This window comes from Carex rostrata, chromosome 35, assembly GCF_964058835.1.
Source record: "Carex rostrata chromosome 35, lpCarRost1.2, whole genome shotgun sequence".
Taxonomy (NCBI): Eukaryota; Viridiplantae; Streptophyta; class Magnoliopsida; order Poales; family Cyperaceae; genus Carex; species Carex rostrata.
In genome coordinates, this window is record NC_135952.1 from 3683262 (window position 1) to 3707637 (window position 24376).

At 33.4% G+C, this 24376-nt stretch overlaps 4 protein-coding genes across 6 annotated transcripts; 3 read left to right on the plus strand and 1 right to left on the minus strand.

Moving 5' to 3' along the window:
• Positions 1-1114: 1114 nt before the first annotated feature.
• LOC144549466 (short-chain dehydrogenase TIC 32 B, chloroplastic-like) lies at positions 1115-3469 on the plus strand. The gene is made up of 7 exons (XM_078298208.1): positions 1115-1546; positions 1634-1713; positions 1823-1979; positions 2060-2141; positions 2394-2481; positions 2667-2713; positions 2814-3469. Exons 1-7 carry the CDS (start codon positions 1191-1193, stop codon positions 3093-3095), a joined length of 1092 nt encoding a protein of 363 aa, XP_078154334.1. The 5' UTR covers positions 1115-1190; the 3' UTR covers positions 3096-3469.
• A 2726-nt stretch (positions 3470-6195) lies between these two features.
• LOC144549457 (copper ion binding / methyltransferase) lies at positions 6196-10483 on the plus strand. Its single transcript, XM_078298199.1, has 12 exons — positions 6196-6377; positions 6455-6723; positions 7327-7400; positions 7479-7573; positions 7680-7777; positions 7860-7943; positions 8039-8119; positions 8393-8497; positions 8696-8791; positions 8876-8955; positions 9591-9679; positions 9999-10483. Exons 1-12 carry the CDS (start codon positions 6251-6253, stop codon positions 10340-10342), a joined length of 1542 nt encoding a protein of 513 aa, XP_078154325.1. The 5' UTR covers positions 6196-6250; the 3' UTR covers positions 10343-10483.
• Positions 10484-11277: 794 nt separating this feature from the next.
• LAC6 (laccase 6) lies at positions 11278-17158 on the plus strand. Of its 2 annotated transcripts, none has more exons than XM_078298250.1 (6): positions 11278-11407; positions 14064-14215; positions 14311-14555; positions 14736-14864; positions 15636-16577; positions 16762-17158. In XM_078298250.1, exons 2-6 carry the CDS (start codon positions 14073-14075, stop codon positions 16890-16892), a joined length of 1590 nt encoding a protein of 529 aa, XP_078154376.1. In that variant the 5' UTR covers positions 11278-11407; positions 14064-14072; the 3' UTR covers positions 16893-17158. The 2 variants fall into 2 exon arrangements, with proteins under 2 accessions (XP_078154376.1, XP_078154375.1); XM_078298249.1 differs by lacking the exon at positions 11278-11407 and adding an exon at positions 13462-13977.
• LOC144549497 (Pyridoxamine 5'-phosphate oxidase family protein) lies at positions 15444-18661 on the minus strand. Of its 2 annotated transcripts, XM_078298253.1 has the most exons (7): positions 18506-18661; positions 18361-18410; positions 18101-18191; positions 17812-17907; positions 17556-17723; positions 17296-17441; positions 15444-16295 (listed from the first exon to the last, which is right to left on the minus strand). In XM_078298253.1, exons 1-6 carry the CDS (start codon positions 18596-18598, stop codon positions 17340-17342), a joined length of 600 nt encoding a protein of 199 aa, XP_078154379.1. In that variant the 5' UTR covers positions 18599-18661; the 3' UTR covers positions 15444-16295; positions 17296-17339. The 2 variants fall into 2 exon arrangements, with proteins under 2 accessions (XP_078154379.1, XP_078154377.1); XM_078298251.1 differs by lacking the exon at positions 15444-16295 and having other exon boundaries at positions 17139-17441.
• Positions 18662-24376: the final 5715 nt, after the last annotated feature.

Sequence of the window (24376 nt, forward strand, 5' to 3'; positions counted from 1 at the left end):
ATTTTTTGAAATTTTTTACTATTTTTTTAGAATTTTTAAAAATCACTTATTTTGATGGTCCAAAATTTTCTAAAAAATAGTAATTTAAAAAAATTCTAAATAAACAGTTAATTTTTTTTAAAAATTGTAAAATTTGGTCTCCAAGCGCAATTTAATATGCAGATCAACTTAAACGGTTCAGATCGACGTTTTGAACTTTAACATTAAAGATATAGACACAAAATAAAACACTCATTTTACTTTACAAAGTACGGTAGCCCAACTCTCTCTCTCTCTCTTCTAGCGTCAAATCAAATTTTATAAATATATAAACGTCTCAATGTACGCCAAATTTGTTTGGTCATCAATCAATTAATTTCAAACTTTTTAATGGTAGAATTTTAATTATTTTATAATAAATGTCCAATCAAATTTTAAATTCATCCAAATTTAATATCAGCTATCTAAAATAATCGAGAATATTTCTACAATTTAATTTTCAATTTAAATAATATATTCAAAATATATATACAATCATAAATGGGAGATGTATGTTACAATTATATATAAAAATAAAATATTCTAAACATATAATACACTGGTTTAATTGGTTTAATTGAATGTGCACATGAATCTGAGACGCGATAATTTGGAAAGTATATTTAGCTTTTAGTGGCAAATCAGATTTGATTATATTAAAAAAAATTACGAGAGCATCCAATTACAAATAAAAACTATATCAGTTTTGTAGAGAAACAAATTATGTATTAAAAATGTACATTGAAAGAGACAAACACGTAATCAAGCTCAAAGCATGTACAATTAACAATCAATAATGCCTCTCTGACACGAATTCACAATACCTAAGGTAACATAATATTTCCTTTTAAATAATCACCGTTCGATCATAATGTCTCTATGATCGGACGATGGAGATCGAAAATTAATTATTCTGTTACCTGAGAGAATATATGGACTACTCTGACATCTCATCAGACGCTTCCACCTCCTGCCTTATCTTCGAATCAATCCAGTCAAAATGAAATCCACCGAATTTTTTTACTCGCTCTCTCTTTCTCTCTCCGTGTAACTTTAAATATAAAACCATGCGGCGCCTTTCTCCAATCCTTGACTGTTGGCATCCGACCCCCACATAGTCTCCTATTCTCTTCTCTTACAAATGAATCGATAGAAAGAACAGAAAAAAGAAGATGCTAGAAACGGTGAAGTACCTAATCGGCTCGGCTGGGCAAAGTGGTTTTGGCTCGAAATCAACAGCTGAAGCAGTTACTACAGCTTGTCTCAACCTCCATCAAATCACAGCTATCATTACTGGCGCCACTTCAGGCATCGGTGCTGAGACGGCGAGGGTTCTGGCCAAGCGTGGTGCTAGACTGGTGATCGCGGCTCGTAGTCTCAAGACAGCAGAGGAGATGAAGAATCGCATCTTAGCTGAGTCTCCTTTGTCAGAGATCATCGTTCTACCTCTAGATCTTAGTTCTCTCTCCTCTGTTCGATCATTCGTTTCAAGATTCCTTTCTCTTCATCTACCCCTCAATCTTCTCATGTAATGTTAATTCAGCTATAATATTTTTATTTGGATATATTATTAGTTATCTTATTGATCGTGAAGAAAATAATAAAAATAATGTAGAAATAATGCCGGGAAGTTTTCTCATGAGCATGCGATATCAGAAGACGGAATCGAAATGTCATTCGCCACAAACTACTTAGGTGAAATTGATAATCTTTTCTTTATAAAATATAAGCTTATAGTTAGGTTAGATGAGAATCGATCGATCATACATGTTTTGTTTGAACTTTGGATACCTTTATTTGATAGGGCATTTTCTTCTTACAAAACTGCTAATGAATAAGATGGCAGAGACGGCAGTTGAAACCGGCATCGAGGGTAGAATCGTAAATGTGTCTTCAAGCATCCATGGCTGGTTCTCTGGCGACTGGGTCCAGTACCTTGATTTACTTACTCGCAACAAGATGTAATCACATATTGTTTCATCTCTTTGTGAAGTCTGATTGAAGTTTAAAATTTGAATTGGTTTTGTTGAAATTTTTGTAGACCGTACGATGCAACGCGAGCTTACGCTCTATCGAAGCTTGCCAATGTTCTTCACGCAAAGGAGCTTGCTGTGCGGCTTAAGGTTAGTTATACTCACTGCTTCCCATTCCTACTGGGCAGACTTTATATTTGATTTTATGAGCTCCAGACAACAATCTTTGGATTCTGATTTTGTTTTTTTTTTAATATTAAAGAACATTGTGTTGTGGTTCTCATTGGAAAAATAATTAAATCTTCATATAATAATCAGCGCTCAACATCGCTGATATCATCTACTTTTCATCGTATTAATTAATTAAAATTTTGTTGACTTAATTGTGTATATTTCGGTCAGGAAATGGGTGCAAATGTGACCGCCAACTGTGTGCACCCAGGCATAGTTCGAACCCGCCTCACGCGTGATCGGGAAGGATTCGTTACAGGTAAGTGACCTGACTCCTGACATATCGAATAGTGGAATAAGATATTTTCTTATCAGTGAAAAATAATATATATACAGCAAATATCCTTCTGAGTTTTGACTATTGTATTGTTAACTATGATGACCATTGTATTGTTGAGAGAAAGAGAGATCCCTGACCGTCCGATTGCATCAATTGTTGCGCAGATCTGGCGTTCTTCCTGGCGAGGAAGCTCCTAAAAACTATTCCTCAGGTAAGCGCGGACTATTTTCTGGGCCCACTGTACGACGTCACCCCCACGCAATCAAATTTTGACCAATCCTTTAACCGTTCGTTCGTTCGTTCCATCGCAGGCCGCTGCAACGACATGCTACGTGGCGACACACCATAGGCTACGGGGCATTTCAGGGAAGTACTTCGCCGATTGCAACGAGGCTTCGCCATCATCTCCGGCGAGTAATTTGCATGAGGCCAAGCGGCTCTGGCTCATGTCAGAGTTGTTAGTATCCTCTCCGTTGGCGTTTAGACTGGATAACTCCGTTGCTTGTATAAGACTTTGCCAGGATGATTCGTTGAGTTGGTCTTGTACTGGAGATGTACGTTTTGTTGGAAACGGAGATGATGGAAGAGGGTAGGTTTGAGCGTAGAGGTTGACTATTTTTTGGTAGGCCAGATTGAAAGGGAGAGAAACGACAGAGCGAGAGATCAGAGAAGTGGCTGATGGTCAGAGTAAGAGTAGGATAAAGACCAAATGTACCGCGGCGCATTAAAAACACACAGCAGAGGTACTGACCAGACCTGCTGTCCCTGTAACCCTATTTTCTCTCTATTTTTATTTTTATTTTATTTTATTTTTTATTTTAGATGGTGGTGGTTGTATAATGTTAGCTTGGTTGGTAGCTTTTTATGACGGTTTAGAAAGGTTTATTCGTTATTATGTGTTTTGTATTATACGTAGTTAATATATATAGATAGAATGATAGATAGAACAGTTCTGGTGGTGGAATAGGTACAGCTAGCTCATTAGCGATGTTTCATGCGTTATATGTATAAGAAATATATAATATATGTATGATTTCTTCACTGGGATTTTATATATATAAGAAGCACTTTTGGTTCTTTAGCAATCTTTATATATATATATATATATTTATATAATTGTTTGTGTCGTTTATTGTGATACAAGGTAACGAGGACCATGTTGATTTTGTTTTTATGTTTGTTTTGTTTGTCAGAACTACCTGCGCATAGCAAGAAATCCTGTTTAAGGCAACGCATGTGAATTCCTTTCTCATGTGATATGGAAAAAAGTAAAATTTTACATGTAATAGCAGAACCTAGCTAGGGAAAAGCTGTATTTTCGCTCGTGAAGCACTTAAATTTCCTTCCTTCTGTTATGACCACATTCTGACGACAGGTGCTCTGATGTCCGTAAATTTGTTTCAATCGGGTTAACTCTAATTTAATTTAATTTTGTTTAATTTTATGTATGAACAAAAGTCAGAGAGATACTGATATTTGGACAAGCGTAAAAGGTGTAATTTAATAATTGTAATTAATAACACAAGCATTGTGCAATTTCACATTATTTACAACAAATTAATGTCATGTCATATTGAAGGTTGTTGATCGTTGTTGGATGTAATGCTTCTTTTTTCTGCAGTACGTAACAAACCTAACATATTTTCGTTAACTAATGTGAATAACAGAGTGGATAATATCCGATTCGTATTTTAAAAATTATATATAGATATCCGATATATATAAATACGGATCAAGCACGAGCTTGGTACGTATTTATAAAATTTTCATTAGATAGTTCTTTGCATGCTTAATACAAGTTTTGTTGCAGTTTAAGTCAAGTAAATTTGTATCATGTCGTGACTAATGTGTCACAATTTTAATCACATTTTGTATCATGACTAAATGCTAGAAGCAAGTATGACACATCAGTTACGACATAATTAGTTATGTTTCATACCGTTTAACTATTTAATTATTTAATTTAAAGTAGGTCATTAAAAAAATTTAAAAATTATCATGTCACGTGTTCAAATTAATTAGGTCGGTTCACATATTATCACGTTATTTTTTAGAATAACAATCACGACATGCGACTGACATGATATATAAGCAACACACATATTGTGTAATATCGTTTCGTACTTTGACAACACTGGTCACAACGTAACTACTTTAAAAAAAATAAAAAATCTAATTGTAAATTTATTAAACCATTCAAACAAGAAGCAACTACAATACTACATTATCTCATGACTTGAGCTGTAGAATTTGCAACATTGTTGTATTGCAGATAACTTTAATTCGACAATCATTCCTTCCAAAGCAAAGTTAATTTTTCAAAGGTGGATTCAAAATTTTTATTGTATGCAAAAAATTAGCGAATTGGATTCAAACCCACTAGTTAATCAGGTATTAAATGAAAACAATACTTTTACTTATAATTTTCAATACTCTGACTTTAAGTTTTCAATACTCTTGATACGTTTGGATGAAACAAAGAATAGAGCTAATTTCAAGTTTGAGAATAGTAACTAACTCAACTTTTGGTTGGATTAGTAAAATAGTGAGCTAACTCATATAGGACAAACAAAGAATAGTGGATTGGTGCTATTCTTGCTCCATCTAAACATCGAATAACTCAAAAGAATAATGCTATTCTTGCTCCATCGAAACACACCCTAATAACTTTTAATTCCAATTATGCTCATAATTCAAAATCCACATTCATTGAAGGGTTCAATTTTTGTGTAGTATGCCAACGACGGCATAAACAACACTCGCACAATTGGCAGAGTCTGCATCGTCTGCATTAACTCAAAAGAGCATCTTTTGAGTTAACACATCTCGACAGTTTGATATTAAACAGAGCAATCCTGTCACACTTTATAATTCAGGGACTCTTTAATATTAGTGTGAATCTAGTCCACACGGATCTTAAAGAGAATCAGATGGTCCAGATGCATTAACTCAAAAGATTCATTTTTTTTTTAGTTAACGCAGAGGATACGAATTCCAATTGACAAGACATGAATAGAATTTTAGAAACTACCAACAGGCTTCTTTTAAACACAGATGAAAGTAGCAAATAAAAGTTGCTCACTTTTGTACTGTGAAAGCAAAAGCTGTCACGGATGTGCGCAAATGTACACTGAATCCGTGCAGCCTCCGTAGCCTATGAAGCAAAGCAGAGGTATAGGTTAGGAGCTCAGGCCTGAACGCTTCTTCAATGCCATATTGCCATGCCATGCCAGTACAGCTATAAGCTATTACTGTGAAATCCGTGTATATAAATTATTTATTATTCAATTCAACCTTGGCTTTAGACTAATTCCTGCTCCGTCGGGCTAGTGTACTTGCCTCCTCTCTCTCTCTCTCTTGTGTAGTCATTTTCCATAGCCGACCAAAGGCTCTAGACTGCTACTCTACTAGCAAACATTGCTATTTGTAGAGAGGAAACTGTATCATTTACTCGTATTTACTCCAACACATTGTCATTGTTTCTTCCTTTGCTTTGTTGCGCTGTGCGCTGTGCGCTGTGCCCAGAAGATACCACTATTTATGATGAATGATACATTGTGAGCTGTGACAACAACAATTTATTACTCGTGAAATGTACCTGTTTACCGTTAATTGGGCCGAATCAACCCGGCCCGTTTACCGTTAATTGGGCCGAAAGTGATACGGGTATTTGATTGTAGAATCGGAAAACCCTCTTTTGTTCTCGTCTGAGCATAAACTCCAGTTAGAGCTCGAGCTCAGGTCAGCAATGGCGTTGCCTGAGGCGGGACAAAAGCTATTCACGCCGGAGACACTCCGCGCCGCTGCGAAGCAGTCTCAGCGCATCCGCCTTGTCCCGCTCTCCCTTCGCCGCGCCATCAAAAAGTATCTCCGAGGTTCTCTCTCTCTCTCTCTGTTTGTGCAAAAGGATTGAATTGAGATGATAAATTGAAATGTTGACTCTTTGTTGTAGAGAAGGGCAATGGGCACATGAATAGGAAGGTGATGCTCCTGTCAGAGTCTTTTTGCCGTGTTAAGGAAGCTAACCTCCAGCTTGCAGCATCTACTTCACGAGCTCTGGTTGAGGACCCACACCGACCTGTTGAAAATCGTGTGGCTCGGTGGAAGATCCAATCAGCCTATGGTGATATTGGTTTACGCTACAGAGAAGAAGAGACAGTTGCCTATGTGGCATCTCGTATGCCAGCTGTCTATACTGCAATCCATCGTGTGCTTAGAGAGGTTTTTTTTTTTGGTTCCTTCTCTTTTAGATTGAAAATTTTCAATGGCCTCTTAGAAATTGACAGTTACCCCCATAGTGGCAAATGAATTATTTGGGTTCGGTTCGGCGGAGTCAAAAAAATCGTGATTTGGGAATAATTCGGGTATAATTCAAGAATGATTCGGAATTATACATTGAGTCCGGACCGAAGATTTGAGTTCCACAAGGGAGCAAAAAAAAAATTGCGAATAATAATTCATAAATTCAGGAAAAAGTCGTAAAATTTGCGAATAATTCGATAAAAATTCGGTCAACCGAACGGTTTGCCGACACCACAAAAAAAAATTTATTCGTGAATAATTCACAAATCTTGTCACTATGGTTACCCCATGCATTTTAGAAAAAAAAAATAGTTTGAAATTTGAAAACCAGCTCCTGTTATTGGCTTAGTTAGCTTTTGTAGGGTTGATATGATCAATAGTAAAGGAACAGCAGCATTTGAATCTTAAAGATAGGATACAATTAGAAATTCACAGTTTGGGATGTGACTTTATCACACTTTGGCATGACAGAGGTGCTATTTAATTGAAATTTTATTAGTTTCTGATTTTACTACATGGCAGGTTAGGCGTAGGTTACCTGATTTCTCTCCCAACAAGGTGTTGGATTTTGGTGCGGGACCCAGTTCGGCTCTTTGGTTAGTTCCAGCCACTTTTCGTAGTCTCTTTTCTCTCCTATGATTAGTTGTCACATTTATTTACCTTTGTTAATGAAGGGCGATGAGGGATGTATGGCCTCAGTCAATTCAGACGGTTAATTTGGTCGAACCGTCAAAGGATATGCAAAGAGCCAGTCAAAGCCTCCTTCAGAGTAAATTAATTCCCTTTTTAGTGCCACCTAATATTACATTAGTATCTTAAAACCAAAAATATTCCAGTTATCCTGAAATTTTCAAAATTTGTGTTTCTCTTGATAGATTTGAAGGGGTTGCCGCTGATTCATAGCTATGACAGCATTCAAGAATTGAACCGCAAACTGGATAAAAAGAACAGGCACCATGATCTTGTTGTATCAGTGAGTTAATTATTTACATAATATGGTGGGCCTATTTTTGAATAATTATTGAACAGTTTTATTTTTGGATTTTCAAATGTAGTCATATGCACTAGGTGAGATTCCATCATTAACCGATCGGATCACAATTGTGCGCCAGCTTTGGGATCTTACAAGCGATGTTTTGGTAATTATTTTCTAATCAGATATTTTTATATTTGAATGCCTTTGCAAATCTAAGTTTTAAGAGTGCAAACGATAAAATTCTCTTTCTCAATGTAGGTATTGCTTGAGCCGGGAACACCGCATGGATCAAAAATTATAAGTCAAATGCGCTCATATATCCTTTGGATGGAAAAACGGGTATGATAAGCCTTGCAAAGTCAATAATTGATTTGTGTTTTTCCTTAAAGAAAGATAAAATAAGTTATTCATGCCCCTTTGTTTTTTCTTTCAAGGGTGTTGTGCTATTCGTAACTTTTTAAAGCACTAAATAATTCTTTTCTTTAGTGGGCTTCCAATAATATTTCTTAGTTTGCAATAGGTACTTGATACAAGTTAGTATTACATCAGAAACTAATCTTCATCTTTTCCCATGATTTGTAAATATATTTTTTTAAATTAACATGGTCAAAGAGAAGTAGGAAATTGGAGAAGCTAGAGAAAAAACAATCAAGCGATGTCACAAGCATTGTTGTCTCCAAACCCACATTAAAGGCTGGTTCTTTTGTTGTAGCCCCTGTAAGTTCTTTTTTCTTTTTTTTTCTTTAGTCCAGGCGTATACAACTCAAATTTGTCTTGGCTTGTTTTTTGTTGTTTTTCTTGGCTCAGTTATGTACTTAATTAACAAAAGTGACTAGGAAAAAGAAACATTGATTCAAATTTTTTATTGTTTTTATTATTGGCTGTATAATTTGAGGGTTTACTGTTCATAATTAGTGCCCACACGATGGGAAATGTCCATTGGAGAACACAAGTAAGTACTGTCATTTTGTACAACGACTAGAGAGGACTTCTTCACAGCGTGTCTACAAGGTCTGTTTTTCTTCATCCATTTTTGTTTTACCCTATAAAATATTATATTTTACGATCCTGCTAACTACTTTTTAACTCTATCAGAGATCGGGAGGCAAACCTTTACGTGGTTTTGAGGATGAGAAGTTTTGTTATGTTGCATTAAGAAGAGGGAAACGACCCCAGTAAGTATGAACTATTATGATCTTTCTTTAGTTTTTTGCACTAAATCTGTTGAGAGTAGAACTAGGGTATATTCTTAAGCTCACCAAAGAGCTTGGTGAGCTTAATTCTAAAACCTATCGAAATGATTTCAAGTAACAAATCCAAACCGTTGAAACTGATTTACTTCACGAGTGATGTGTTTGCATGTCAAATTCATTTTTTTTTTGGATTTAATTTAGTATAAAGTCAAGCGGTAAAAAAAAGAAGGTTTATAAGCTAATTTTAACATGTTCATTTTTTATCAATTTTGGACCGCTTGACTTTATACTAAATCAATTCAAAAATTTAATAATTTTGCATGTAAATGCATCACCTGTGAAATATATTGGTTTCAACGGTTTGGATTCGTTGTTTGACACTAATCCTATAGGTTTTGGAATTAAGCTCACGAAGAATTTGGTACCATGCTAGCTTTAATCAATCTATTGATACCCCGGTAAGCACAAACTCTTATGATCTTTCTTTATTTTTTTGCACTAAATCTATTGATACTTATCTGTATGGTACAGTGTTATTTTTTGTAAGCCAAGTGCAACAAGATCTAATCTAAGAAAGTAACATTACTTTTTCGATATTTTTTTCTTTCTTTTTGTAGAGAAGCTTGGCCACTGGATGGAATGAAATTTGAGACGCTAAAAGAGCAGCATGCCAAAAGGAACCCAGAGGATCTCATTATTGACTATGGTAACTACTTATTTTATATTGTCTTTATAATTAATTTTTGGGCCTTACTGCAAAACAAATTATTTCATACATACTACAGATTTTGATTCTCTCAAGTAGATACCCAAACTGTTTGTTGCTATCTATGTCTACGTAAGTTAGCAACAAAAGATACCAGATTCTGTATTTTCTCATTCTAAAGGTGCATCTCTGATATTTTGGCTTATTACCGAAAGCATGCATGAAAAATAAATAAAACCTTCTTCTTTCTTTCTTTTTCCTATTTGCATCTGGACATATTATCATCTAGCAATACTTGTTATTTCGTGAATTTTTGTAGAGGACCAATTTGAATCTGAAGGAGAAGAAGAAGAGGGATCATTTGAGGATAAGGACCTGGTACCGTACCAGTCTGATGTGGGAGAAACAGATTTATTTCATGGGGAAGGAGGGGATGAAGAGGAAGAAGAGGATCAGTTACGGGCTGGTATGGGTGGCGGGTGGGGCCGCATTATATACATGCCTTTGAGGAGAGGGAGGCAGGTACAGATGGACATATGCCGGGCCACCAAACGAGATGGGTCAGAAGGGGCTTTCGAGCGGGTTGTGGTGACACAAAGCAACAACCCTGTGTTACACCACCAGGCTCGCCGCTCCATCTGGGGTGACCTTTGGCCATTTTAATACTCTTTTTTTTTCATACTGGACTGTATTTTCTTGGGCAAGAATTTATTGGATGTGTTTGTTTTCCCCTTTTTTTTATTATATTTGATAAATTGTTGCTACTCACAACATTAATTTTGTTATAATTTAGTTCATGTTGAATATTTTTCTCTTTTGATCCCTTATTTATTAGTCGAGTCGTGTGAGTCCATATATCTACCTCATAACAGGAGGGCTGGAGGGGACCTGAACAGAATTTCTCAACATTTCAGGTACCTGATAGAAACAATGGGTGGCAGTATCTCTAACCTCCTTTTTCGAGGGTTATATATATAACTTGGCTGCCCAAATTTTGTATCGGCTGCCCGAAACACTGAACTTCCTGGCGGTGCTTAACAGCCACCTGTTATTTCTATCAGGTACCAAAGATGATGAGAATGTGTGTGAATATGCTTCTATTTACAGCTTGTATAGTTAAGCTGTGCTCTCAATTTGACCAGCATATTTTAAAATAGATAGGTTAGAATTAGATCACTGATGATATATCACATCATGCCTTACTAGTCTATTATTAATGTCAAAAATTAAAATTTGCCTTGTGAACCTTTACAAATAACACTATCAAAAGTAACAAAGTATTTTAAATTTAAAAATTAAGAAAATTATTAGTTATAAAAACTTCAGGTTCTTTAATTAACTAAACGTACTAATAAACTAAGAGAAAAAAAACTGCATTTTAATGATTGTCACTTGCACTGATCAGTAATTCAGTATATTAATGTTTCCATGAAGTACAGAACAGTGATGTAGGATATAGCATTGACTGTACTACATTATGGAATCTGTACTTACAGCAGTGTACTTTCATATTGTCATCTTATATATATATATATATCGTCATTAAGCTTTGATGCAACAAGGGAGGGACAATAATTTGTAAAATCGATGCTTCTTGTGTCTCTTATCAATGGAATTTGAAGATGTGATCTCCATATTTCTCTCTCATAAAAAAAAAAAAAAAGAAGTATGATCCTGATCGCTTGGCATTTTGAATGGATAACCTATGTTTGAATCTTCAATGTAAAGGTATGCTTGCCACTTAGTGATTTCTTATCATTTTTTCAGATTGACAAGAAAAAGAAATAAATACTATGTGCCTTTTCCAACCATTTTTGGCTACTAATCACAGGGGATTTCACGTTACTAGTAATGCAAGAATGTTAAGCAAATTAAATAACTCTGCAAGTGTATCTAGTACAATAGAATTATTTTAAAGATGATGATGCATTTTTCATATTGTAAAGACTAAAGATCAAAAAACCCTAATGTTAATTAAATAATGTAGATTATATCATATTGAAAGATTATGTTAGTTAGACTAATATAACCACAGTAATATGAAAAGCATTAATATCAGATATATAATTAAAAATAATAATTTCAATTAAATTAGATTAACTATATTGAATAACATTTTTCCTTAGTCATGTTGATTTCATTACAATTAATTATCTTAATTTTATTAACATAATTTTATTAGTTAGATTAATGTAATAATGTTGTTCACTCAGAATAAATGTACTAATCAGTACAAATTGTAGTTATAATATATTGATACAAAATCATGTTATTAATTGTTAACGTTAGATGATTTATACTAATATTAATATTTTTTTAGTTTTTTTCTGTTATAAATGGCCATAGAAAATTAATTAATTAGTTATATATGTTAATTATATCAGTGCACTTTAGATGGTTATCTTAATCATACCAATCATTAAGGTATATTACATAACTAATTTGATTTAGTTCAGTTATTAGATTATAAAACTAGCTATTACAAAAATCTTATCAGGTGCATTTCTAACAAATAGTATTTGATGGTAAAGAGGACCAAGGAACAAAGGATATTCTGGTAAAAGTATTATGTTTAGAAACCTCCTTAGTTTCTTAACTAAAAGTATTTAAGCATTTTAAAGGGGCTCTTATTTTTTAAGGGGCTCTACTCTGTAGCAGAGCCAGTAATTTCCTTGACGACATTATAAAAATCGGAATTAACAAATAGCATACAAATTGTGACATGTCATTTTTTTTTTTTTTTTTGAAGAAGAAATATAGAGGTCTAGCTTTCAGATTCCAGACATGTCAATTATATTTAATATATTTAATTAACCTTTTTAAATGGTCAAAGCATAATTAAAGCTTTTTTTTTTTCTTCCATTTTGTCAATTGAAGAGTTCACAAAAATTTGCCAGGTGCTTAATTAACCGTTGATTATGGAATATAGAATTTGAGGTTTTTGTATGATTCAAACGAAAACCTTTTAGGCAGAATCATATTTTATTTATTTATTTATTTATTTATTATTATTATTATTATTATTGGGATTGTTACTTGCTCAGAATCAAAACTTACCAGTTAGTTGTTCTCTCAACATCTTGCTTGGGGATTCGTTTAGCTGCTCTCCTAACCAAGATTTATATTCGCATGATCTAATCTGAATTTTATAAGAACCAAATTGATCAGATAGATTAAGTTGCTTGCTGCGAATTTAATAGGACAAAAATGACTTAACTGTTACCAAATCATATCTTAGAAACTTATATTGGAAATGTTCTTCTATTTATTTAATTTTCACTAATTAAGTTGGTTGGATAGGCAGCGGCCATTAAAAATGTTTACATCATTTATTCAAGAGCAATTAATCCTAGAATAAACGAGCAGGGACGCAAACAAATTCTAATTTATTTTAAACAATTTTACTTCATTAATTAATCTTTTGGGGTAAGTAGACTCCAGCAGTGGACGCAAACAAATTCTAATTTCTAAATCGAGTAGGTATTGATAGAGAAATTATTATTGCACCCTATTTTTCACATTCTTTATTTGAATCCAAAAATATTTATATACTTAATGTATAAGTTGTGCATATCAAAATCAACTAGTGTTTATACCTAATATGCAAAGTGTTTAGAATTTTTTTATTATAATATTTATAAAAAAAAGTTCCAAGTTAAATACTTCATTGATGAGTAAAATACAATTTTTAAGAATTTTAATTTTTATAGTTCAAGGTATAAACATTTTTCTCATCAAGTATAAATACTTTAAAAATATATATCAACACATCTGAATGCAAACAATAGATGCAGATAAAGAGATATAGTTATCACCCCTTGTATTGTTAATAATTTCTAAATGTCAACAGAAGGTTTATCATCGTTTAATATTTTATTATAGAGAGAGAGAGAGAGAGAAGACAATGTAATTAACGAACCCGGGGTTAGGAGAATAACAATACCTGCCCATACAAATTATTTCCATGCAAATAGTGCCACCTTATTCCTTTTCTCTATTTCAACATCACACACAATAAATTAATATCATCACATTATTCATATAACCTAATGTCTTTCACTTGATGAGAACTGCACAAGCAAAGATATAAAAGCAAAACATACTGTTTTCTCTCCTCCTGTATCCATAGCATTACATTTTACTTTGTCCCTAACACCAAAATGAAAAGATACTCTTTTATTACAACATTTTGTCTAAGCTTAGTACTAGTATCTTGTTTTGCACCAACTGTGTTCGCAGCAATAGGCCGGTACAGGCGTTGGCCAGTCGGAGGTAGCACTAGGTTCTATGAGTTCAAGGTCTCTCTCTCTCTCTCATGATCAAGTTGATAGTAGTTACATATGATCCTCACTTTTGTGATTTTTGTGGATGTTTGAATTATTAGGTGAATACTATGAAGGTTACAAAGTTGTGCCATACAAGAGATATTGTTACCGTAAACGGAATGTACCCCGGACCAGTCGTGTATGCACAAGAAGACGACCGGGTCATCGTCAAAGTCATAAATGAAGCTCAAACAAATGTTACAATACATTGGTACCTTTGCTTTTCTCATGTGTCAAAATGTTATATATGATTCCATACTCTTTATGATAAACTTATGAGATTTCTTCTTGTTTTTTTTTTGTTAGGCATGGTGTAAGGCAAAGGTTGTCATGCTGGTCTGACGGGCCGTCATACATCACTCAGTGCCCAATCCAACCAGGCCAGTCGTTCACTTACGAGTTCACAATGTATCAGCAAAAGGGCACTTTTTTCTGGCACGCTCATGTCTCATGGCTGCGTGGGACAGTTTACGGACCTATTGTTGTGTACCCAAAGACCGGAGTCCCCTATCCCTTCCCTTACCCTTATGAGGAGCATGTTCTCATCTTTGGTACTTGTCATATATACCTCCAATAGCTAGCTAACCATTTGTAAAATGTTTCCTGTCTAACTTTTGAACAAAATAGAAAGAAGAAGGCAGGTGTAATTGCCTGAAGTTGTACAAAAGGAAACTGATACCAAGTTGTTATTAGCTGATATAATAATACTGAACGATAATTAATGATTGTAGGGGAGTACTGGGACATGGATGTACTACAACTGGAGAAGGCGGTGCTAGCAAGTGGTGGTGGGGCACCACCTGCAGATGCTTTCATCATTAATGGGCACCCGGGCCCATTCTACAATTGCTCGGCTCATGGTAATACCTCGGGACTAACTTCAACAAAAAAAAAAAACATATTTTCAAAGAATATGCAAATCAAGGGCCATCATCCCAGACATTATGATTTTTTACTAGTATGGGACCAAATATTACTACTGAGTGTAATGAACAAGTATTTTAGTAATTTGAGGTACCTTTTCGGCAAAAAAAATTAGCAGAAATGATAAATATTAAAGAGCATAATTAAATTAAGGTACAATTAACAGTTTGAGACCCAACTGCAAAATTGGTATGGGATCCATTGACAACGGAATAGTTTGACAATCTCGACAAGTATAATGTGACATATATTTTATACACACCATATGCATGAGAAATGATGAAATTTGATGCAAGTGTCACCGTTTAATTATAATATATGAAATTTGCAATGGTCCATAGTTAACTGAGTTAAATGATTTACAATTGCATGAAAAATTATACAGAACCAATCTATAATGTAAACAACATGTGTATATATTTTTTTTAAATTTTGTTTGACATGATTTGAGATAGTAGTTTCAAGGTTGTCAAGATAAGGCGTTGCAAAGATATCCCAATCCAAAAAAAAATACGCACAACTAAATTGAGGTGCCATTAACAGTTTGACACCCAACTGGTATGGGTTTAACAATTGGCTTTTACAGTTTCAGTTTGACCAGTTTCACATACTAAAAAAAATGTACACTGTGTGTAACATATTTGAAATAATAACTTAAATTCCAGAAGAAACATCCACATAATTTACCTAATTATCTGACTTTGCAGATATCTACCAAATCAATGTGGTACCAGGGAAGACATACCTCCTCCGCCTCATAAATGCAGCTCTAAACATGGAGCTATTCTTCTCAATTTCTAACCACAAAATGACAATTGTAGAGGGAGATGCTGAGTACACCAAGGCCCAAATTGTGGACCACATAATGCTGGGCCCGGGCCAGACCTACAATGTACTTGTCAAGGCCGACCAGCCCATAGGAAAATACGAAATGGCCTTGGGCCCATACATGTCAGCCCAAAATGTCCCCTTCCAAAATATCTCTTCTATTGGTTATTTCCATTACTCAGGTGCCGCAATCAATTCCTTGACCCAAAAGGCCATTCTCCCCCAATTCAACAACAATCTAATTGTATCTTCTAATTTAAATGGCTTGCGTAGTTTAAATGTGACCAATCTACCCCTGGAGATTGACACTAATTTGTTGTTTACAATTGGACTGAATGTTCAGAAGTGCAACCGAAAAAACCCCAACAGCACATGCCGAGGACCTAATGGGGGCATTTTCGCAGCCTCAATGAATAATGTTAGCCTTGTGAAACCCACTATTTCACTTCTACAAGCATACTATAACATGATAAATGGGCTGTATACCACTGATTTTCCTGGGGTGCCACTAAAGATCTACGATTTCGTCAATGGAGCACCTAATAACATACCAAACAACACACAATCACTGATTGGTACCAAGGTTCATGTATTGGAATATGGTAGCAAGGTACAGCTTATACTTCAAGATACTGGTACGGTCACAACTGAGAACCATCCGATACATTTGCATGGATTTAGTTTTCACCTGGTTGGAGCTGGTTCTGGTAACTACAATCCTGCCACGGCACAACTCAACTTAGTTGATCCACCGTATATTAATACAATTGGTGTACCAGTTGGAGGATGGGCTGCCATTCGATTTATTGCTGATAATCCGGGTAATTTCTTGATAGCAACTTCATTATAACAAATTGCTACTCTATGTACATCTAGAAGTGTCTTATCCTAACATTTTATTGTCCATGTTAAACATGCATTATATTTAGCTTTAATCCTAACAACAATTAAAGTACAAGTTCAATCCTGATTATTCTATAATATTCTTTTTATTTACTTTTGCAGGAGTATGGTTCATGCATTGCCATCTTGAGGTACACATGTCGTGGGGCCTTGCTATGGCATTTATTGTGAAGAATGGTGTGGGGCCCTTTGAGACTCTGCCCCATCCACCAGCAGATTTTCCAAGGTGCTAAGTTATTCTATGGCATTCAATACTATGCAAGGGATGAAGTTTGCCTATTTCTTTTTTATTTTTATTTTTTATATTCCATAAACTTTCTATTTCATTTTGCACCTTTTAATGGAACTTTCATGTTTATTACTTTTTAATTGTATATTACTTACTTGCAATAAGGTGTTGCAGCAATTAAGTGTTGGTAATCACTATGTAAAAGTAATATTACTGTTGTTTTGTTCAACTGTATCATTACCCGCATGAATGGAAAGAGAGAGAATTTATTCATGTCGGAAAATATACAAGACATTGACTACAAGAAATACCAATTCAACTTAAATGAAACTACATACTGTTCTGGTTTTGCACCAAATGCAATAAGAAAGAAAAAACAAATGAAAAAAGAAACAATTTTTATTTACCTCAGCTGCTCTCCATGAACTATAAAGGCATAGCACTTGCATGGTTAGGGATTAATTTTCTCAAAATTCCAAATTTTCGACCCGTCACCAGTGAGACTGGATGTGAAAGCCATCCTCTCATTGCTCTTCAAATTCAAGTAATCAACCTGTGCTGATACAAAAATGAGAAAAAAAAATGTACAGTACACTGAATTTGGAACTATTGTAATAAATTAAAAAGAGAAAATTATGTAAAAGAAAAAGGTAAAACAGAAAATAACCTGATCTGGATCTAGAACCAAGAGACAGAATGCCGCAACGGGCCCCACAGAAGGTTCTAGACGTGTCTCCTTCACTGTCTCTTCACTTATAATTGGAAAACCTGGACTTGGCCCCAAATATTGCATTCTAGACTTTGTTGAACTAGCAAACCATGCCTTCTCTCTTTGCTTGAATAAAAGAAACAATTTATTTTATAATTAGATTTATTTTACTTTTTTATTAGATAAGAAATGTTCAAGAACAGCATGAATGAACCTGAAGTTTTGCCGGGTCTGGATTTGAAGAGTCGATAATATCAATCTTCCCATTAATTCGAAATTGTTCCCATGAATCACTGAAGTACCAACAAATCTGAAAAAAAAAAAAAATTAACCCATAGGTTCTTCAAAGTTCAATTTGGCAACTTTTCAATGCACACCCATGAATAATGGTAACTAAAAGATAAAAAATAGATATGTCACCAAATTCACCCAAATCTCAATATCCTCAGATTAAGAGTCAGAATTTAATATTACAAACAATTTTATAGTAAGCCGAGAGATACCTCAGAAAAAGGAAAGTGCTTGAGCTCTTCAATCTTGTTACTTCTCGTATCTGTGTTGATCTGAATCTTATCAGATCCTTCTTCAAAACCTCTATAAAATTCATCATCAGTATCTAAAGCAATCAACCATGAAATTTCAGCTTGATACTTGGAAAGTTTTATCCATCTAAACCCTAAAATCCTTCATTCTAGTCTTCAATTTCATAAATTAGGGAGACTGATACCTTCAATGGAAAAACAAAGTGAAATTTGAGCAAAACCTGAAAACAACAGTACGATTGGATGGCCTCCCGCTGGTACCGACGGTGGCCTGAGATATAAAAGCAATTAATGGGTAAATTAAATAAAAGCAGAGATTGACTGAAAAGGAAGAGATGGGGGAGAGAAAGGAGTGGGTTTGTTTACAAGCTGAAAGAAGGAAGAATGCTTAAGGTGAGAGTTTGAGTCGAGAGCTTTAAGCAACAGAGCTTTCCATGGAGGTGAGACGCACCCTGCCATCGTTCTTTTCACTCGTTGCTATTTCTCTCTCTCTCTTTCTCTGCATTTCTGATTTTTTACTGATGACGCGGGCTTTTCATACGCCAATCGTTAAGCGGCCCCACATTTCAGTGTAATGGCAGCAGGTCTATTATTTCAGATAGCAACGATGAACGGAAAGAATACAGGCAAAGTTTGGGAGAGGGTATCCTCTGAGATATCTCAACTTTTGCGTGACTGACATGTACGGTGCCTATTCGGGGATAGCGCAGGGGTATTATTATTTGTGCTTTCAGATTCGTGTAGAACGTATTTCAACGGTTAATATTTTCCATGAAAACACTCAAAAGTTTGAGATATCTTAGAGGTTTTGATGAGTCCGGATCTCTGAAGTAACTCAATTTGGAGTTTAGATTTGGACCGTCTGATGAGAATTCAGGTTAATATGATCCGAGGTGAAATGTATGGAGTTCCTTTAATATTCGTGCCATAACAAATCTGAGAATTCGGATCTAAATTCAATATTTTTAATTACTTTAGGTGATATGAATTTATGTTTGTTGTATAGTAAGGTGAAGTAAAACATACTTAAGCTGTCAATAAGAAATAAAATAATAATAATAATAATAATAAGACAAAATAAGAGATAAATTAAACTTAATCTAAAATAAGTTACGGATTAATTTATTTTATATTTATTCTACTTATGAATTAATATTGAATTCATTTGTTATAGACAATGTTCATTTTCTAATATTTTACCTTTTTTAGACTAATTAATTTAAACCATGATTTAAACTGTTGAAGAAAAGACTGTAAGATAGGATCATTATGATAAATAAGTAATTTTATCTCATCAACTTTACCTTCAAAACGAACAGAGGAAAAAACCTCTTAGTAAAGGAAATGAAGGGGACGACAATGGCGATTTGCTCAATTTTATCAATTTTCGTTTGTTCTTAAATTACATAAAATTATGTGAAGTAAAAAAAAAAATGCATACACATCAATTTAAGTACCAAAATGAGAAGTTCACTGTAACACTATGCAAAATATGTATATGGAATTAATAATTGAAAATAATATACAAAATGCTTAAATATGTTTTTCATAGAATAAATCACATTTTAATGTCCACTATCATTTTGTTTAGGCATAACATGATATATTTAAATTACTTTGTTCAATTATATTATATGTTGTTAATTTGAAATTTCCAACTGTTCGAATATTCGAAAGTCAGACAAATTAATAGATACAATAGAGGATTAAGCACCTACTTATAATCTTCCTTTTAAATTTTTGGGCTGATTTATAAAGTTTGAAAAGATTAAGGTCACTTATTCAAACTTTAAGTAATAAAAGTAAATAAAAATTAATGGTGACCAAATGAAATATGGCCACGCGGTGGTCTCTACATGAAACACCCATGCTTAATTCTTCCTTTAATTAAGGATATTTCTTCTCTCTTATCCGAAGAAATAAATAAAGTAAAATTAGAAAACAAAGGATAAATGAAAGATGAAAGAAGGAACGAGAAAAATAAAAGAAAACAACAGAAGGGCTTTTGTTCATATGTCTCTCTCATTTGTGATCATGCTTTTGAGATTTAAATCACTGGTCATGGTAATATCCTCAGGGAGCTATACGATTATTGTCATGGGTAATTTCCTCTCTCATGATTAGAGTTCTAATAACCTTTGAGAAATGAAGCATGTAACTGCTATATCGCTATCAATTGATTTCAAATAGTAATTGATTGAAAATCTTATTCCTTTTTATTTTGTCTTCTTTATATGTCGTTTAAACCCTAACTTGTTAGTACTGAACTACTGATGTCTTATGGTATCGATTTCTACTGCAACCAAAAAGTTGAGATTGTTCAGTTGATGATTTCGCATCTCTAGACACTGGTATCATTCAGTACCGTGTTTATTAATTTCTGTTATGGTATAGTTCACTGGTCAGTGGACTAAATGGTAAAATTTGCTAAATCCGTAAATTAATCATGTTAGAGGGACTAAAGTGAATAATGAAAATATGAAGTATACAGTAAGGCGTAAGCTATAAAATGGAAGAAATGAAGTTAAGTGAGTATAAAGCTCTTGGATTTAAGAAAATAGAAATGTGGTCTTGCCTTGAGCTTGATATAAAAGAAAATAAAATAGAACAGACCTGGACTAGATGTGTATGTGAAATTGATATTTGGATTGTTGAATTTGGACTTGAATTAGTTAAACGGACTTAGACTTGAACTAGGGGCCTGAATTGAATATAAGTGAAAGAAGTTAAGAAAATAATTAAATAATGATTAGGGATGGTTATAACTTATAAGTGTGCTTCGTTATATAGGTGAGTTTAATTGATATCACAAAGCAAAGTATGATTTTAAAATTAATAGAAGATATATATATTCTTTTGACATAGGCTTAAAGAGATTGACGGGACATAATGATTGGCATGAACAAACAATTAGTGACATCGCTTATTGCCCTACGATATCAGGTGCGAGGTTATTGGATTAGTCTGAGATTCATAACTAGGAATTAAATCGTAACTCGTTGTGCATTTTGAATATTTGATTGACTGCATTGATTGAACTGTTGCATCATATGCATAGCCCAATACAACTGAAACTGAATTACAGGTAAGTCCGTTGACTGTCATGTTGATATTGTTTATCGATTGCTTGATTCTTATTGTAAATGATTGATTGAGACTACAGTGACTGAATTGAATGAATATGAAATACTGTAATCCTTGAACCTCCATATAGTGGAGAAAAATGATTAATATATTGTAAAGTTTAGCTAGCTACTAAACTTTACTCCAGGACCCTTATGCGCATATGGTGAATGGCCCCAACTGAATCCAGTACCGGTTGGATAAGGGATATTGAATAAATGTGAATTGTGACTGTAAGACTAATGAACTGTGGTAACTGTCTTATCATTGATTTTCTTTCCGATAATGATAGTATTGTGATATTGATTTCGTATTGTTTCCGTTAATCAGGTGTCATGATAGTTAGAACGGTATAAGCCCTGACACGACAGATACATGTTATAGTATCTATCAGTGTTACCAGATTAGAAATTGTAAAGTTAAGAAATCAAACGTTACCAGACTCAATGGTTGTAAAGATTAGGTCCCAAACATTACTAGACTTAAAGTATTAAAAGATTTTGACCCAAACTATTTATTCTGATAAGATTCTTAGAGTTCTGATTTATTTCTATAATTTTTGTTATTCAATTGGATTATATTATTGAGCATTTGCATTCGTCATTAGGAAATGAACTGTTTATTTCTCGTGCGGTGATTTCATTCTGAATATAGATTTCCTTCGAATCCAATAATCTGAGTGGCAATCAGAACTGAGAAATAATTTATTATTTCTCACTCGTTTCCCCTTGTGGGTTACAGGTTTATTATACGAAGATAAATAGCGCTTCCGGGTAATTGACAGCAGAGCCACCTAAAGGTATGGGATTTGAGTTTATTATATCTGACAAGGTGCAGAGAATATATCTCTAGCATCATCCACTATAAAATGTCAGATAATTGTTGTAAATAAATTGAGATGTGGGAATAATAATGGATGCTATTGGCAATGCATAAAAAGATCCATGCCTTATGTTACGTATATTAATTGGTAAATAGACACGGCTGGAACTGTCGCGCCTCCGGATCGGGGGTGTGACATTCACCAACTTACTAAATATAAATGGGGATTTGCTGAGTATATTTCAATTGGATGTAGGATTATGGTATGGGGATTTGCTGCAAAAAGGTGAATTGGAAAAAAAAAATTATCTGACTGGTATCTGGTTTTGTAACACTCTTATGTGATACTGATATTGATTGCTCATTTGTTTACTTGTGTTAATTCTAGAGCTACATTGATGGCCGGAGTTTGCAATTATTATGTCTCCTTTGTATCATTATTGATTTTTATATTGTTTCTGGTTAATTTTAAGTAGTAACTTAGCTTGCTGATTGTTTGCCAAAGCAGTACAGATCTTTGCATTTTATTTTCGACAGTTACATAATGCCGATTTTTTAATAATATCCAAAAAATAAATAAAATTTTAAAAAATATCCAAATCCCGATTGAATTTCGAAAACTACCCAAACCGGTTATTCAATTACCGGATTTGGAACAAATTTCCGGTTAATGGATTCCCGGACTCAAAACAATATATCTGGTTAATCATTAACCGGAAAGTTATATTTTTTTTTAAAATAACATATCCGGTTAATGGTTAACCGGAAACTTGTATTTTTTTTTAAAAAAAACAGAAAGTTTTAAATTTTTTGTATTGAAATATTAGAAATCTTGAATATATTTCTTTAAAAATAGATGAAATACAATATAATTTGATTTATTAGAAAGACTGTAACAAATAACTCGGATCAATATTTTTCAGGCCGGATTTTTCGCGGCTGTAAGAAAAATTAATATATTTCTTTATATGTTATTGGAAAAAAATAAAAATGCTTAGATTCTGAGTTATTGATTCCGGTTCAAAAGTCACTTCTATGTAATCCAGGAAATATTGTGATCCTTCTAGGACATTTAATTTATGAAAAGTTGTATTTATTTTTGAAAAAAAACAAAAACTTTAAGTTATTTAATTATTGTTATTAAAAAAGAATTATTAAAATAGATACAACTTTTTATAAATTAAATGTCTAGAAGGATCACAATATTTTCTGGATTACGTAGAAATGACTTTTGAACCGGGATCAATAACTCAGAATCTAAGCATTTTTATTTTTTCCCAATAACACATAAAGAAATATATTAATTTTTCTTACAGCCGCGAAAAATCCAGTCTGAAAAATATTGATCCGAGTTATTTGTTGCAGTCTTTCTAATAAATCAAATTATATTGTATTTCATCTATTTTTAAAGAAATATATTCAACATTTCTAATATTTCAATACAAAAAATTTAAAACTTTCTGTTTTTTAAAAAAAAAATACAAGTTTCCGGTTAACCATTAACCGGATATGTTATTTTAAAAAAAAATATAACTTTCCGGTTAATGGTTAACCGGATATATTGTTTTGAGTCTGGGAATCCATTAACCGGAAATTTGTCCCAAATCCGGTTATTGGATAACCGGTTTGGGTAGTTTTTGAAATTCAGTTGGGATTTTGATATTTTTTAAAATTTTATTTATTTTTTGGATATTAATAAAAAAATCGGTAGATAATGCTTTTCTTGTATTAAATGCAGAAAAATCGAGTTGAATGAATCATACCAAGATTTAATATGATTTATAAAATCATATTTATACAACAAAAATACTGTTGTTCATCCAATATTATATGCTTGTACTTTGTTTTGGTTTTTTTTCCTCTCGCATTATATCAACTAACTTATTATGTTTTTCCTTTCTCGCATTGTTTTGGAAATAATGCACTATTATAGTTCATATTATATATCAATTTTTTTTTCCAAGTAATTACGAGAGCAACTTTTAAAATAATACATCAATATTACGCAATCAAAAGCTATATTAATACATTAAAAGAAACTGACACTTATATTTATCAAAATTTCTTCTTTATTTCTTTCTATTTTACCTCCTTTTGTTTCTCCCTTTAATTATGTTTCTTTCTTTGATTTACATTATTTTTTTGCATGTGCGCCACGCAAAAAGGAGAGAAGAGGGTAATGTGCCGCGTGGGCCTGGCCTTAGTGCCCCTGCCACGTTGTTATTTTCTTTTTAAGTTTGAACATTTACAAACTAAACCCTCAATTTTTATAATTTCACATAGAAGTCCAAA

Coding starts and splice junctions, on each gene's coding strand:
- LOC144549497 (XM_078298253.1), bottom strand. CDS start 18,598: ATGGCAGGGTGCGTCTCACCTCCATGGAAAGCTCTGTTGCTTAAAGCT. Junction 18,411..18,505: donor ATTCTTCCTTCTTTCAGCTT/GTAAACAAACCC, acceptor TTTATATCTCAG/GCCACCGTCGGTACCAGCGG. Junction 17,724..17,811: donor CAGACCCGGCAAAACTTCAG/GTTCATTCATGC, acceptor CTTTTATTCAAG/CAAAGAGAGAAGGCATGGTT.
- LOC144549457 (XM_078298199.1), top strand. CDS start 6,251: ATGGCGTTGCCTGAGGCGGGACAAAAGCTATTCACGCCGGAGACACTC. Junction 6,378..6,454: donor CATCAAAAAGTATCTCCGAG/GTTCTCTCTCTC, acceptor TCTTTGTTGTAG/AGAAGGGCAATGGGCACATG. Junction 7,574..7,679: donor CAGTCAAAGCCTCCTTCAGA/GTAAATTAATTC, acceptor TTCTCTTGATAG/ATTTGAAGGGGTTGCCGCTG.
- LOC144549466 (XM_078298208.1), top strand. CDS start 1,191: ATGCTAGAAACGGTGAAGTACCTAATCGGCTCGGCTGGGCAAAGTGGT. Junction 1,714..1,822: donor ATTCGCCACAAACTACTTAG/GTGAAATTGATA, acceptor TTTATTTGATAG/GGCATTTTCTTCTTACAAAA. Junction 2,482..2,666: donor TCGGGAAGGATTCGTTACAG/GTAAGTGACCTG, acceptor ATTGTTGCGCAG/ATCTGGCGTTCTTCCTGGCG.
- LAC6 (XM_078298249.1), top strand. CDS start 13,840: ATGAAAAGATACTCTTTTATTACAACATTTTGTCTAAGCTTAGTACTA. Junction 13,978..14,063: donor CTAGGTTCTATGAGTTCAAG/GTCTCTCTCTCT, acceptor TTGAATTATTAG/GTGAATACTATGAAGGTTAC. Junction 14,865..15,635: donor CTACAATTGCTCGGCTCATG/GTAATACCTCGG, acceptor CTGACTTTGCAG/ATATCTACCAAATCAATGTG.